General features: G+C 48.9%; 1 protein-coding gene across 9 annotated transcripts in view; it reads right to left on the reverse strand.

The window, feature by feature from the left end:
• The window catches only part of PLXNA2 (plexin A2), a 205,508-nt gene that overhangs the window by 54,858 nt on the left and 135,076 nt on the right, over nt 1-15,574 (reverse strand). For 6 of the 9 annotated variants that reach the window (XM_035722087.1, XM_035722088.1, XM_027610550.2 and 3 more), the window contains exons 6-10: nt 14,961-15,084; nt 13,064-13,217; nt 12,339-12,435; nt 9,248-9,362; nt 770-970 (exon numbers count right to left, since the gene is read on the reverse strand). In XM_035722087.1, the coding sequence (XP_035577980.1) occupies nt 770-970; nt 9,248-9,362; nt 12,339-12,435; nt 13,064-13,217; nt 14,961-15,084 (691 nt within the window). Of the gene's footprint in view, nt 1-769; nt 971-3,670; nt 4,543-4,566; nt 4,796-9,247; nt 9,363-9,904; nt 9,984-12,338; nt 12,436-13,063; nt 13,218-14,960; nt 15,085-15,574 lie in introns of those variants that run through there. The other 3 variants (XM_027610554.2, XM_027610553.2, XM_027610556.2) reach the window with 3 other exon arrangements.

Here is a 15,574-nt window from a genome sequence, read left to right on the forward strand (position 1 = left end):
TCCTGCCCCCGGCCCTTCCTCCCGCTTCCTCCCTTTGTCCTGTTGCATTTCTTCCTCATCCCACCTTCGCCTTGTGCTTGGCGGCCTTCCACTGATTACAAATTCTATCAAGCGCCTGTGACCTGGGAATCTGACAGTCCCCTGATAAGAAGCCCAGATTCTCTTTATCTTTCCCAGGCGAATTAGCTTCCCTCAACACCTTTGTCACATCACCCCCCATCTCCAGCTGACCCCCCATAGTCAGAGACAGGCGTTGGCAGATAAAAAAGATCTTCTCTGGGCTAGTATTATAATTAAACACCTTGTGCTTTCTGTCTGGCGTGCGGGGCTGGTTTAACCCTTGCCACTCTTGAAACTCACTGCTCCCTCCTTCCCCCCACCACCTCCCCTCACGCCATTCTGCTGCTGAGCTCCTGGCCCGCCGTCCTCTGCTGTATGCCTAAATGGCGACGGCGGTTTGCAGGGGAATCCACTGGCTTTGGCTGCAATTTCACCAAAGGCCAAGAGGTCTCTCTGAACTCAGGAAGAGCACAAAGCTCTCAACTGATGCCAGGGGTTCCTCGTGTCACTCGGCTTCCTCTGTCACCACCAACCTCCTCTGCTCTGGTTGAGGGCTGCTGGGTGCCGGCACCCTCCTCTGTCCCTGGGGATGTGGGGTCAGCCTGTGGACCGGAGGGTTCTGGGAACTGGAGCAGGTGAGGCTTAGACCTGGGCACAGGTGTGAGAGATAACCCTGCTGTGGGCAGGGCTCGAGTGTGAGCCCTCTTACCGAGCTGTTCTGGCACTGGACGCTGGAGCTGTTGAAGCGCAGGGCGGGCACGCGGTGGACTGCCCCCTGGATGCTGAGGACGCACTCATAGCCTCGCTGGCCCGACTGGGGCTGGGGCAGGTTCCGAGCCTTCAGAGTGATTGGCTTAACCTCTCCAACTGGTATCAGAATTTCCTCTGTGGGCACCAGCTGGGGACAGTCCTGCGGGAGCAAGCAGAGAGACGCCATCTGTCCCGACTCACACCTTCCTCTGCATCTCAACCGGGGCAGGGGGCCGGACCCGGGGGCCCGGCCAGACCCTCTTGCACCCGGGTGGGCTGCCCACGAGAAGGATGTACCTTGTTTAAGGGGCACGGGGGAGTCGGCAGGGGAAATGAAATCTATCTCTTAGCTCCTGGGGCTTTGATATTGTCATCCCCAGCCCACACGTTGTCCCCGATCTGGTGTGCATGTTACAACTTAGGAATTAATTTCAAAGCGCCGGTGTGTCAGGCTGTGGATTTTATCTCCTGCCACATAGATAAAAGAGGCCCCTGTGTGTCCCTCTCCCTAGCCTGGAACGCCCACCTCTCAGTTTCACCCCCTCCCCAGCTCCTGTCTTCTTTGCATGGTCCGGCCGGAGGCACTCTGTTATCGACAGCTTCAGCTTCTCCTCTCCGGCTGAGTTGGCCTTTCCAGAAGGGGGATCAGCCCTCCCGGCAATGCTCTAAACACTTGCTTTGGCTTTTTATCTCATTTCATTACCAGGCCCTGCATGAATGCCAAGTTGCTTCGGAAAACAAAACTGAAAAAAAGAAAGTCTTGGTGGGGAAGGGCTGTGGGAAGGGCCATGAGAGCCCAAGGAAGGGAGAGAGCCAGACTGATCTTCCCGAGTTCTCTTCCTAGATGTTGCTTCTCTCCCGAAGGTCAGGTTGCCACCTTCCTGAAGCTCTGATCCCTGGCCCGCTCTCTCCCTCGTGGGAAAGACAGAGCCCAGCAGCCTCTGTCAGTGAGGATGGTAAGGGCCAGCCATCTCTGCATGTGATCATTTCCTGTCTCCCAGGGACCCACTGCGGAAATTCTTGAGGGAGGCGCCTGGCTTGGCATCCCCTTCCCCTCTGCAGTGGTTCTCAGAGGGAGCATTTGGGAGCATTTGGGGCTTGATGTAGCTATCCTGCTGAGGGGTGCTACTGGCATTGGGGCCGGAGCTGCTGAACTGCCTGTGAGCTGTGGGACAGTCTTGAACAAGGAAAACTGTCCCCATCCCAGGGCTAAAGATGCTCCCTGCTAAGAAGCCGCTCATGACACAGGCAGTGTCGAGCAATGGACAGCCTCAGAATTGGGAGGAGACCTAGGGGACCCCAGTGGAAGGCTGAGGAAGTCTCTTCTCTCCTCTGGGCCTCAGCTACAAGCCCTCACCACCTGGCCTCTGCCTCCTTCTTCTCCGGGGGCGCTCATGCATCCTTCTTCCCCCGAGGCTCTCATGCATCCTGCTCCAGCCATCTGGGACTTCAGGTGAATTCTGGGGCGGGGGGGGGGGGGGGGTTGTTCCTGACTCATGGGCCTCTGGTCCTTTGAAGATGCCTTTCTCTCTACCAGAAACACTCACTGCCAAGCCCTGCCCCCTTCGACTTCCTAGCCCCTGCCTTAGCCCCTCCGTAGCTGAATGCCTCGTAATTAGCCTTCAAATTCAGCTCTGCAGCTCCTTTTCTGGAAAGCCGTCACTGACCCTTTCCCTGCCCTGGCCTTCAGGATGGGTTATGGATGTTCTCCCATGATCGCGTTTAGCCCTCAGAATTGCAATTGCCTGTTGACTCATTGTCCTCACTGGTGTGTGAGCCTGGAGGATCAGGCTGCATCTCATCCACCTCAGTATCCTGTCTTTATCCCAGTTCCTGACATGTCTTGGACACTTGGTCATTGCTCGTGGGCGGGTAAACAGAAAATGAGAAAATGAAGCGACAGATGAAAAGATTGCAAACTTTCTCTCCACCTCCGGCTTCCTACATTCTTCAGAGTTGAGGGGAGAGCCCTGCCTTCCGGACACCAAGAGACTTGAGAAGCAGTTTGATTCCAAAGCTGGGGTTGGAAATGGTCACTGCTTCTGGAGTCACATGATTACTAAGTAGGCCTGTCCAAATCTAGTAAGGAATCCTGAGAATTTATGAAACGCTGGGGAAATTTTCCACAGAATCTTATCGAGCAGGACCTGGATGAACTTCCTGGGGTCACTGGTGCCCTCTGTCACCTGTAGGGCAACTGCATGTGAGGACGCCTAGCAGACAAGGTCTCTAAAAGAGACAGGATCATAAGGCAACCCCGGAGCAGATGGGTCCCTGTTTAGAAGCTAGTCACTCAAGCTGCCAACTCATAAACGCGCTCTTTACTGCACTTTTCCTTTCATGCCCTGAGGGCACGCTTGACAGTCTTTCATATATTTATAGCCAAGAAAAAAAATGAACACCACTTTAGGGAAACCCAGGTATCCTCTGGAAAAGGAGATACTACTTCCTGTCGGCAGCTAAAAAATCCCCCTAGTGTCTAATAAATTAAAATTTTAATTTAGACTAGAAATAAAGCTGAATTATAAGGAGGGTGTGTGTGTGTGTGTGTGCGTGTGTGTGTGTGTGTGTGTGTGTGTGTGTGTCTGAGACAGAGAGAATAAATTTTCAGACACAGAACTAGTTGATACATTGTAAGTGATGACTTGTTGTTTTTCATCTCTAATGAGCTCAGAGAACAAATTCAAATTTTAGCAGCACCGTCTTAAAGATGTGTTTCTGGAAGTATGATGTCTTGCGTTAGTAAACAAGATTGTAGGATCCTTTTAACTTTGACAAATTTACATATATAACAAATATATTTATATACGTACTTATTGTATCGCATGTTTATTTACATATAATACACACATGTGTGCACATCCTCATCTTTTTGTCTGGGTTAAGTCTGATCCAACCTGGAGGTTAGAGAATCGTAAGAAGACACTTTATGAGTACTCCTTAGGAGTTTTATTTTTTTTCTTTTTTGAAGGGATTCTAAAATTTTAGAAAAGGGTCCATGATCTGCTGTTTCGGACTTTCTGGGACTAAATTTAAAGACAATGATTAGGAGCTTCCCAAATGCCGAAACAGGTTCTAAGATTGCCTCAGTAGAAACAGATGTCTTATCCTTTGTTTTTGTTTTTCTTCCTTTTTTTTTTTTTTGGTTTTGTTTTGTTTTTTGCTATTTCAGGCCACACGGAGTAGGATTCTTTCTTTTATTCTCTAGGGTAGAGGAAAGAAGGGGTTGGGGGGCAGGTGTCCTGTCTTCTTGGGAAGCAGGGGAAGATACAGAACGCTTGAGTTGTGAGTGGCTCAGGTGAATATGTTGATGAGGGAGCAGCGAATCCTGGGTAGCAATGGCAGTAGTGAAGGCTGAGGGCAGATGCAGGAAAGCCAGAAGCCCAGAAAACTGCCAAGTTGTGGGAACTTCAATGCCTCGGGGCCTTGAGGAAGGCGTTGGGTTTCATCAGATACCATGAGGCCACTTACAATCCAATTGTTTCTTTGAGCGCACGCGCGCGCGCGCGCACACACACACACACACACACACACACACACACAGTTGTTGTCCTAAGAATAAGAACACAAATGATCACGCTATGCTTTTCCTGCAGAATGTTAAGACGGTTGTCAGTGTTAAAATGCCCATCGCTATTGCTGGTCTCCACTGTCTTTAGGTCATCTTACTCCTCTCTCTGTCTCTAGGCCAACTTGGCAGCAGGATCACCTCCTTGGCAGCAATCTGAGTTTCTGTCAAGATGAACAGATGTCCTATTTCAGAATATCCTGAGGACGGGGGTAGTCTGGGGAGGAAGAGCCACGGCTCCGGGGAGGGCAGGACTCTGGCGTGGGAGCCCCGCGTGGCTCGCGGCCACATCACCCACTCTGCTTGGCTGTGCTTCTCAGCTCGGGGGACCCTTCGGCCCTCGGAAACGACTTCTCCCGTGTGGAAATGGCATTCTCTTCACCCGCTGGACTTCAAAGAGAGAAAGCAGCCAGTATCCTGGGAAGTTAATCGGATTTATTTGGTTCTATCTTTCCCCTGGGACAGGACGTAAAGAAGATATTTATGTATCTACATCTCACTAGGCCTGCTTTAGCCATGGAAGGAGATGAGCTTTTAGAGCTGAAAGCCATACATACTCCCGTGCACGTCTGCTTGCTAACACCATGTCACAGCTTGATCTGGCCCAAGGAGGCAGAGATTTGGGGGGCCCCATCAGAGATTGGCTGTGCTCTGCACGGTGGAAAGGTTTGGCTCATAACCCTAAAAGAGCTCAAGAGATGGTTCAGTTGAAGTTCAGTTTCCTCATCTATAAAATGGGGCCAGAAATACCTGACAGGCCTAGATGGCTTAAAAGAGGCCTACGAAAGTATGTTGTAAGTGGCAATAGACTGGATTAACAACATGAATATGACTGTATTTCTTGTGTGTGCATGTGGGTGTGTCCGTGGGGGGGCACGACGACGCAGGATCAGAGGATGTCGACTTCCTCATAGTCAGCCTGGGGAACGTTTTACTCTGAGTCATGCTTTCTGCATGTATCTGATGGTCTTAGGAAAATTGCTTAACTTACCTAAACCTCTGTTTACTCATCTGTAATAGAACCCATTTTATAGAGATTTTATGTCTATAGAAAATGTTGCATATACAATAAGCACTCAAGAAATGTTCACTACCAATATTTTTATTTTGAATTAGGTACTTTCTTGTCAAGCTTAAGTGTGGACTTGGTCCATCAGACCTCTGGAAAGAAGTAGGCAGATTTACCTCATGTGCTGGCTGGCCGTGTATCTGTACGTGGGGACTCCTGACCCAGATTCCATGGGAGCCTCCCCATCTGGGGAGATGGATTTGTACCAGTCCCTGCATACCCCAAACCCTCACAACCAAAGAGCATAAAGCCAAATTGGAATCCGGCCGGCAAGTGTGGCTGTGGCCATGGAGACAAGCAAGCTAACTGGCTCTGATTTTCTGCAGAAAGCATACTGTACTCAGCTCTTTTGGATGCCGGAGTTCTCTGTAGCCTTGGGCAAAAAACCTAAATTTTTAGCATCTTGGTTACTACATGTGTCAAATATGAATTATGTGGAACTGCAGGTCTGTTTCGAGAATCAGTTGAGATGCCACATGTCCGTGACTCTGAATCTTTAGACTCATTTGCGATGGGGCCCAAGAATTTGAAAAATTTTTTAAAGATTTTATGTATTTGCGAGAGAGAGAGATCACAGAGGCAGAGGGAGGGGGAGAAGCAGACTCCCCGCTGAGCAGAGAGCCCGATGGGGGGGCTCGATCCCAGGACCCTGGGATGATGACCTGAGCTGAAGGCAGCCACTTAACTGACTGAGCCACCCACGTACTCCAAGACTTTGAATTTTTAACAAGTACCCAGGTGATGCTGATGTTACTGGTCCCCCTACCCTGACATACATGCTTTGAGAACTCTTGGCACATTTGAGAGAATTACAAACGCGTGCTACAGTCATGTTCCGTATACATCAATGGAGCTAATCAGTTATGTATTGTTTCAAGGAAATGGACATAAAATTTTGATTCAGAGTTAGGGGGCCCTTACTGGATGTATGAAAGAGATATTCTAGGACCCCCAAAGAGGTACCTAAGGGATTTCCAAACCCCAGAAAAACCTAAAGACATCAGATCAGACTCCTAATACAGTAAAGAACACCTCACCCAAGGTGGACATGTGTGCTTCTGCTGTTGCCCACATTTTCAGGAATGGGCTCCCCAGAAGCAGAGCTTTGGATGGAAAAGAGCAGGGCCTGGGAGCTATTTGCTGGGAAGGGATGAGCGAATGGCTGTGGCCAAGAGCCCTGGCAGTATTTAAGGCAGCTGAGGAAGTGGCCCTCACAAGCTTGCTGGGAACCTGAATCGATTTTCTTTCCTGGGCGAAGTCAGGAGCCAGACACAGACCGGACTTCCACCCCCGACCTCCAGAGAGCCAAGCCCCAGGCCCGCGTCAGGGGCCTGTGCTGATATTATCAGCAGTAGGAGAATGGCAGTCCGGCCCAGTCCCACTCAGGAGAAGCAGGAACGTGAGCGGGGACGAAGGGTAACTCTCCGTCCCAAGCAACAGACATTCAGGAAAGAAAGTGAAACTAATAGGGGGTGAGAAGACTTTGGGGTTTCCCCCCCAGGCCTCCTGCGATATTCACTCAATCCGAGTGGCCGGGTGGCAACAGCTTCTCTTAGGCCCAGCTCTCTGGAACATTTCGGTCTCTCCCCCGTGGCTGAGAGGGAACCGTGTTCTAGTGACTTCTAAAGGGCACGAAGGGAGGCCGGTATGTTTCCAATTAGCCTTCTGGCCTCCACACCCCGGCAGAGTTTATTTGTCTTGCTCTGTGTGCCACTCCTCCTGCCCTCGCTCCAGCTGCAGGCCCCTTTCAGGCTTGGCTTTGGGTTTCTCTCTGCCCAAGGGGGAGCCCCTAGGAGAAAACGTTCTCGTCTAGATCTGCACTTCTCTCTCTCTCTCTCTCTCTCTCTCTCTCTCTCTCTCTCTGCATTTTGTGGTCAGCCTCGCTTTATTTTATTAAGGAACTTAGAAGTTTAGAAGTGACCCATGTGAAGGTCAGTTTCTGAGACCCTTTATCACCATCTTTTCACGGCCAGGCCTTTGCCTCTGAGCAGCCCCGTCTGTGGCTTCTGCTGTTCCTGGTTCGCCTTGCCTCCCTTCGCCATTCTTCCGTCAACTCCCCAGCTGGGTTAACCACCCTCCACTCCATACCCGCAGCCCTTGGGTCCTATCCTCTGAGTAAGAAGACTGGCCTGAAAGCAGTTCCATACTCTTGCACAATCCCAGAGCTGGGATTAATTTGCAGTGTCCACTAAGACCAGGGTAGATCTTTCAGGCCAGCTACATCAAAGCACACCAACTGGCTGGAGGGAAATCTTTTTCTGAAAGGTTTTCAGGGCACTAGATAACTGTGTCCATCACGCTGGGGCACCTGCAGACGGCCTGTCTTAAATACCACCCGTGGGTACCAACTATGTTTCTCTCTTTCAAGACGGGCCCATTTTTACATTTTTCTGGCTGAATGTAACATGTATTATTTCAGAAACTCAGAATAATTCAAGGCCATGGGTGTGTGTTTGAGAAACAGTTCAAGGCCTACTATATTCTTATTTAATTTTTTTTTTTTTACCTTTTGAGGTATAATTGACAAATGAAATTGTAAGGTATTTAAAGTATGCATCATGATGATTTGAAATATGTATATCAAGGTCTACTTTCTTATGTTTATTCATGGAAACAACTAGCATTTCTATCAAGATTAGGAGACACAGAAGACTCTATTTCTTCTTTTCTTCCCATAAGACTCTATTTCTTGAAATCATGGACAAATGTATCCAAGGAACCCTTCCTATCAATGGCATTTGGGTAAAGTGGCCATTCCTTCCTTCTTTCATGCATGCATTCTGCAAACAGTCACTGAAGAAGACACTGAGGATTTAAAGATAAGATGTAGCCCTTGCCTTCAAGAAGCTTCTAGTCTACTGCAATGGCAACAGGTGTATGGAAAGAGTATAGTAAAATATGCACATGCTATGCTGTCGCTTATTTACATTTGCCGATTTTCTAAAAGGTGGAAGAAGAGGGGAACATGTGTATACACACATGTGCAACTTGTATGACTACATAGGCCTCTACAGTCGTTCAAACCCAACCTACTGGCCATGCTGCAGTGTGAAAAACATTAAACACGAGAAAGGGAAATTGACCAAGCAGGCTTCATTTTCCTAAGGCATACTGTGAATGTGTACGAAAGTCAACATCAGTAGATAGTCATTGGATGTGATATTCCTTGGAAAGACAAGCAATTTGATATTTCACGGTGTTGATAACAAAGGTGGGTCAGGCCTTGGGGATGGAACACTGACTGTATAATAAGCTGGGGCTTTTAGCAAGGCCTGGTTCTTTTCACCAGCTGAATTTCCTTCTCTTTCTGGAAGGCCACCCACCCAGTCATACATCAGAGTCAAAGAATCATTGAAACTTGGAGTTGGAAGAGAGGTTGTCATGAAAGAATGGTTGAGAGTGAATGTTCTGTTGAATCAGACTGTGTCTGCAGCCAAGCAAAGGGCTTAGACTCAAAGAATCAATGTCATTCACTGCCCTCTTCTAGACAATGGAGTCTGGTTGATTGGCTATGTCCTCAGCTTTTAGTCTCAACCCTCAGTTCCCCTCAAGCCTTTGAATGTAGAGAGTCTTAAGAGTCTAGAAGAGACAGCACATTTCTCTGCCTCTGGGGTATTTTCTGCCACTTTTTTTTTTGCGTTTTATAATAATGGGGCTTACTAACATATAGAATCTCCGGGAAGAAGACCAAGATGGGTCAGGGCAAGGAGATGGCCAAGCCACTGGACTGCCCATCTGAGAAGGGAGGGCCACTCAGACTCACTGGGAAACACCACCATGCCAAGGTGAGCCTTGCTTACCTCTGAAATATTGATCCGGCCCTCTTGGAAGGAGCAAGTGGTGGGGTCGTGAGTGCAGAGGTTCCGGTATTTGCACCAATGGCAGCGGAAGGCGCTGTTGACACAAGACAGGCACCTGCAGGGATGGAGATAGTAAGAGGCAAAGAGAAGGGAGCAAACAAGGAAGGTAAGGGTGCCAGGTAGCCCATATGTCATGATGGAAGTAGGTTACCCTAGTCTCTCTCTCAGGAGGGCTGATTCGTGGGGCATCCCCCAGCATGAGAACTGTGGATTCTCCTTTAAAAGATGTTCTTAGGACCAGAAAATTGAAAAAAAAAAAAAAAAAAGAGTCCAAAGTAGAAATAATGTAACATAGAGCAGTGGTGTTCTAGAGCTGGCCTGCATCAGCTCAGAAGAGCTGATTATTTACCTTTCCAGCAATTTTCCAAGTGGTTGGCATCGTGTTTATAGCTTGAAATCAGCCATGGACAGAGTATTGACACCATAGAAATTGGCAAATGCTACATACTAGGTTTTTTTTCTTGATTGCTGGTAGTTAAATATTTACCAGCATTCCACCACTTATAAGAGAATAGCTTGGAAGACATAAGACAGAAAAGCATGGGGATAGAAATTGGGCAGATAGGATTCCAGGCTTGCCACTGTCACTTGGGTCACCTTGAGTAAGTCACTTCACTTTCTGCATTGGAAGTTCTTCATCTGTCTGTAGTAAAACTTTCCCGTCTGCTCCACAGGGCTGTTGAGCATCAAACAAGATAATGTGTAGGAAATGGTTTTGAAAGGTACAATGTTAAATGTGAATGTCACATTTGAGCCTCAACGACTAGTTCAATCACCTGTGTCTCTGGGCTTTGGGGGAGTTAACAATATTAAATGGCAATTTTGTCTCACTCTCCAAGTAGCCAGGCATAGGCAGTAGTATGTGTGTGGCTCGCGCATTTCTTGCCAGGGTAAGCGCTTCTCTCCCTCTAGTTTTACCTGGGGGCTGTGTGTGACCAGACCATTAAAATGGAGTTGGGTTTTGTAGGTGGGGTTGGTCTTCCTGCTCCTTGCCAGCTCCCCTAATCTAGCCTTTGACAACTAGACCAACCTGGAAGGGACACATCCGGCTCTGCGATCTGGCGCCATCTGGTGGGCATTCCCTTTACATTTAGGTGGATGGGTCTCCATCCAGGGGGTGACTGGCTAATTTGCCACCCTGTTTTGGGTGCATTAGCACATCTACACCTCATCTTCCCCATGCTGATCAATCTTATCCCCTTCCGGATATGCCCAAAGTGATTGTATTTCTGAGCTTAGGCCAGACTGACTGGTTCTTGCTAATATCTTATGATTCAGCAAGTAAATAATGAAAATGGACCAAGAATGATGAGATGGGGTTCTAAGCCTGGCTTTTCCACTGGCTAATTTTGTGACCTTCACTGCAGCACTTAACCCTTGTGGGCCTCAGTTTACCATATTAAAAGCAGCGGACTGAACTTGATTCTGTGACTTTTTGCTATGGATGCCAGGAGTGGAGTAAGGGTAAGACAGTGTTTAGCAATAAAATGGAATCTTTGCTGTCAAGCAGACCTGCCTTTTTTTTTTTTTTTTTTTGGTTAAAACTTGCTGCCTGTGACTGCATTTCTGTTGCCATAGCAATGCAAAGTGGTGACATCACACCGAACTGCCATGGAGATGAGGATGCTCTCACAAACAATGAATTCCATCACCACTGTGTTGGAGTTTAGAAGGAGGTTGGGAGTTTCTTTCTCCAAGATGCTTGCATTTTCCCCAACAGGGTTAGCTGGGAGTGGGAAGCCATGGTTAGTGGGCAATTTTATTTCAGCTTCTGCACTTACTGCCCTGCCCCCACCCCAGGCCATTTTTACTACTTGTCCTGTCTTTCTCAGCACATCTATTGACTTATCCCAATGGGGCTCAACTGTGTCTCCTTTCTTAACTACTTTGGAGATCCTAGAGTCCCAGCAGCTGATTCCTGTCATAAAAATCAAGATCAGAGGAGGTGAGGCTCGGAAGGACTGACTCACGTGTCTCTTTTAATGGCTAAAGATTCCTTTCAGGGATAGCTGCAAACAGACCTCTCCCCATGTGGATTGCTGAGCCCCTCTTGTCCATAGCCTGGACCCTACAGACATGATGCCTTGGAGTCATGTAGACCTCAGAGTATTCCTGTCTTAGGAAATGGGAAGGATGGGTCCATAGACTATCCCCAGAGATTGCTCCCTCTGGTGTGGAGTTGTTGCTTGATCTCTCTCCTTGGGGAATGTTCATGGGCACTGGGCCAGTGGCCTTTATGTGGCCCTATTATAGAGACCTAGTTCCCTCTTTCTAAACCAGGTGGTATAGAGTTCTCAGTTTGTATGGAAGGAGTCTCAGTTTCTCTTCCAGTGAAGATAAAAACTAAATACGGGTCTCTCTTCCTGCCCAGCTGTAGAAGTTCTTAGCTTGTGGGCACCAGTGGTAAGTGTCCCACTGCTGGAGATGGCTGGTGAGGTCAGCTGGGCTCTACTCAGGCCCCTCTAGAGGCTGCTGGTTTCCCCCTCCTCTTTTAAAAAGTCAAAGGCTGGGTCTGGGTCACAGTGGCGTGAAAGTCCCCTCTCCCCCTCCCAGCCCGGGGCCCTTAGATCATGTCCTCCCCTGGGGGCTGCTGTGTGCACAGCTGCCTTTACCTCTGTGTCCCTCTCCACTTGGTCATGGAGGATGTGTCTAAACTCTATTCACTGTCAATCTCTACGTTCAAAGCCACCACCAACTGGTCTAAAATGGAGAACTTTTCTTATTGTCCTTGGACCACGACCTTCATCTTCATGTCAAACTTTCTTTTTACCATCTTAGCTTGAGAACTGGGGGTAGGGTTGTAGAGGGGTCAGGCAAGGGAGTCTGGATGAGATCAGAGGCTGTGGACAGTGAATGCCATTCTGTTTAATACAACTGAATAAACTGAACAGAACTGAAAAGGAACATTTATGGAGAGCTCACGCTGTCCCAGACAGTGTGCCAGGTCCCTTGGGGAGACTGAGAGGTGAAACCAACATGACTGGAGCTTAGAGAACGCCCCACACCCGTATCCAGGCCCCAGAATGCTTACAGTTGGTGGGCACTACAGTTGTAGAACTTGAACTCGGTGCTGACAAATATCTTCCCAGTCTCCTTGGATCTCAGCTGCAGCTCTAGCCCAAACCAGTCTGGGGGAAAAAAGGAGAGGGTAACAACCTGGGGGCCCAGTGGAGAATCTGAGGGTAATCCATGAAGCCACTCCAGGGCTCTCTTGGGGCACAGACGGTAGATGAAAACTGCCTGAGGGTCCCTTTGGTCCCGTTGAGACACCCGTCACTGGGACCCAGCCACCCGCACACCCCCTCTTAGGGGAAACTGCATGAATCACATCCCACAGAAACCCCTGCTTTGGTCAGGCATGTTCAGCTACTGAAAGGCTTTCAGAAATACCAGGCCAGAACCCCTCAAACCCCCAGTTCCATGGAGAGACCGCTGAAAATCACTGGCTGGAGCCACTGACATTCCTTGAAGGGAAGGGAAGTCTGGAAAAACTCTCTGCACATGGTGAAGACTTAACCCAAGTTGGAGCAAGGGATTTCCTTCTTTATGACAATGAGCTTTCAAACTCAAACAAGTTATATAAGCCCATGTTTAGCATCTGCGATATGAAGGCTCAGGCAGGCAACTTTGGTGCTGGTACTCGCCACCACATCCCCCGCGCCCTCCACTTGCTACCCCTTCCACTGTGTACTCTACTCTTGACCATTCTGGTAGGGCAGCCCCTGGCATGTGACTTTCATGGCGCTCACTTCTTACCTTGATCAAGAGGGATGACAGGGACATCCTTGGGCCCTGGTGAGATGCAGATGACCTGGCTCCCAGACACCTGTCCCTCTACCTCGGTCAGGTTCCCAAAGGCACAGGAGATGCCCACAGACAGGTCAGGAGCATCACTCACAACCAGGCTGAGCTGTGGGAGGAGCAAAGAGGCTCAGGAGCAAAAAACGATGCCATAGGAAGAATCCTAAGGGCTCCGGAGACCAGAGCTCCAGGCCTGGCCCTGCTGTGGCCTGCTTGTGGACTAATGTCCCCTGAGCTCATCTCTAAGGAAGGACATTGGTCTAGTGATCCTCTGGCTTTGACACAGAACAATTATAAGAGTGCAGAGTCAGTGGGTCTTTCTTAATATCACTGTGCATTTATTTTTCAGTCTTGGCCAGCATCAGAAAGGACTGGGTGAGGGGACCTAGAGGGAAAGGTACCAAAATCCACCTCAGACCTCATCATTTTGACATGAAACCATGACCCTGGAAAGCAAATCACGAGCTGAGCCCTTTGCAAACAAGCCTTAACACTGGCTTACCAATCTCGAGGTTTACCAGGTTGGTGGGAGACAGCTAGCTCCTCAGCCTGGCTATGATTCAGGCGCTGCTTATCAGGATGGCAAGTGTCCTAGGGTTTCTGCCCCTCTGTCCTCCCAACCCCAGGTGCCCTGCTTGCTGACAGCCCCCCTCCAGTAGGGCAGTGGCTTCACAAGGAGCTGTGGGGACCAGAGAAAGCAAAGAACATGGACACCAACGGCCCGGATGATATCTGCTGCTGCCTATGGATTCCAATGATCTAGGCCAGCACTTTCTGGCTTTTTCAAGTTTGCATACCGTCCTTTGAATGGTAAAAATACCACTGACGGCCAGAAATGAGTTTGTTCGCAATGACCACAATAGAACATCTAAGCGATATTTGACACAATAGGTAAAAAATGCCCCTGGCTTCCTCTAGCAACAGGGGGTGACCATAAGGGTTCATGGCAACAATACCTGCCCCTCCCCAGAGCCTTCAAGTTGGGAGCCACAGTGTAGGTAGGTCTCCCATTGTCTTCCTACCAACACCTGGCTGTATTTATTTGCAGAGGTTTCTCACTCACAATGAGTGTCACCTAGCCTCTCCAAACATTTGCTTGCTGCTGAATCCCTGCCCCAGTTTCGTTTCCATGGGGCCAAGAGACTTAGGTACAAACTCCCCTATTTGTTCCCTCGGCTCCATGGGAGCCAAAACCTCCTGGTGGGGATGAATGAACAGAAATCTTGGAAGGTTCATTAACTAATTAACATCCGTAAACACTCATAAAACCTTCAGAATGAAATAATCGTGCAGGGCCTAAGGACATGAAATATTTGGGGTTGTACCTCGACAGGTGGTTAAGGGCTGTTTTATTCTCTTTAATATTCTCTTTAAGTACATACCAACTGTGACTTAAGCCTCAGTCTCTTTGTCTCTGTCTGTCTCTCCTCTCTCTTTCTCTCTCTCTCTCTCTCTCTCACACACACACACACACACACACACACACACACACACACAAAGGCAACTCTAAGGTCTCTGTGAAAAACCACATGAATGGAGGAATGTAAATAGAGCATATAACAAACAATGTGTTAATTTAGTATCGGATTGCACTATGTTGTAGATGCTTGTTACTAAATGCAGAATCTAGATTTACAAAACAGATCAATGGGTAATGAGTTTGCAGGGAATACAGAGAATGACTGTGCCCTTTACAATAGGAGCTACCATAGGTTTTATATAAACACAGTTTCCTTGGAGCATTTAAAGTGTGATCTAGTGACAGATACACGAGCAAGTGTTGAAGGAACACATGCACACCACGTGTGTGTGCTCTGTGCTCCCCCACCAGCCCCTGGGATACGTTTCTTACCCGCCGGCTGTGTTCAGACACTGAGATGCTGCTGGGATGCACCTCGAGGCTCATGCACTGGCTGATGCTGGCCGCAAATCGGTTAGGTTCCCAGGCCCTCTGGCACTTGTCCCTGCGGGAGCACCTGCCACAGACACAGATGCACAAGAGGTCAGGCCTCTGACACCCAACTGTTTGGCTCCACTGTCCCCTGAAGGTGGGGGGTTAAGAGGGGTTTGCTGCTCTGGGGCTCTTGGCTTGTCTTCTCATTACACTTTTCACTTACCCCAGAGGGCCTGGGTGACTCCCAGATGGTCCTGATCACAGGTAAACACAGACTAAGAGGAAGTTGGATTAACCCCCAATACGAGAGGTACAGTTTAGACATAAAGAATAGCTCCTGGGGGTGCCTGGATGGCTCAGTCGGTTAAGCGTCTGCCTTCGGCTCAGGTCATGATCGCAGAGTCCTGGGATCGAGCCCCGCGTCGGGCTCCGGGCTCAGCCGGGAGCCTGCTTCTCCCTCTCCTCCTCGCTCTCGCTCTCTGTCGCTATCTCTGTCTCTCTCTTTCAAATAAATAAATAAAATCTTAAAAAAAAGGGGGGCGCCTGGGTGGCTCAGATGGTTAAGCGTCTGC

This window comes from Zalophus californianus, chromosome 10 (genome assembly GCF_009762305.2).
Source record: "Zalophus californianus isolate mZalCal1 chromosome 10, mZalCal1.pri.v2, whole genome shotgun sequence".
Taxonomy (NCBI): domain Eukaryota; kingdom Metazoa; phylum Chordata; class Mammalia; order Carnivora; family Otariidae; genus Zalophus; species Zalophus californianus.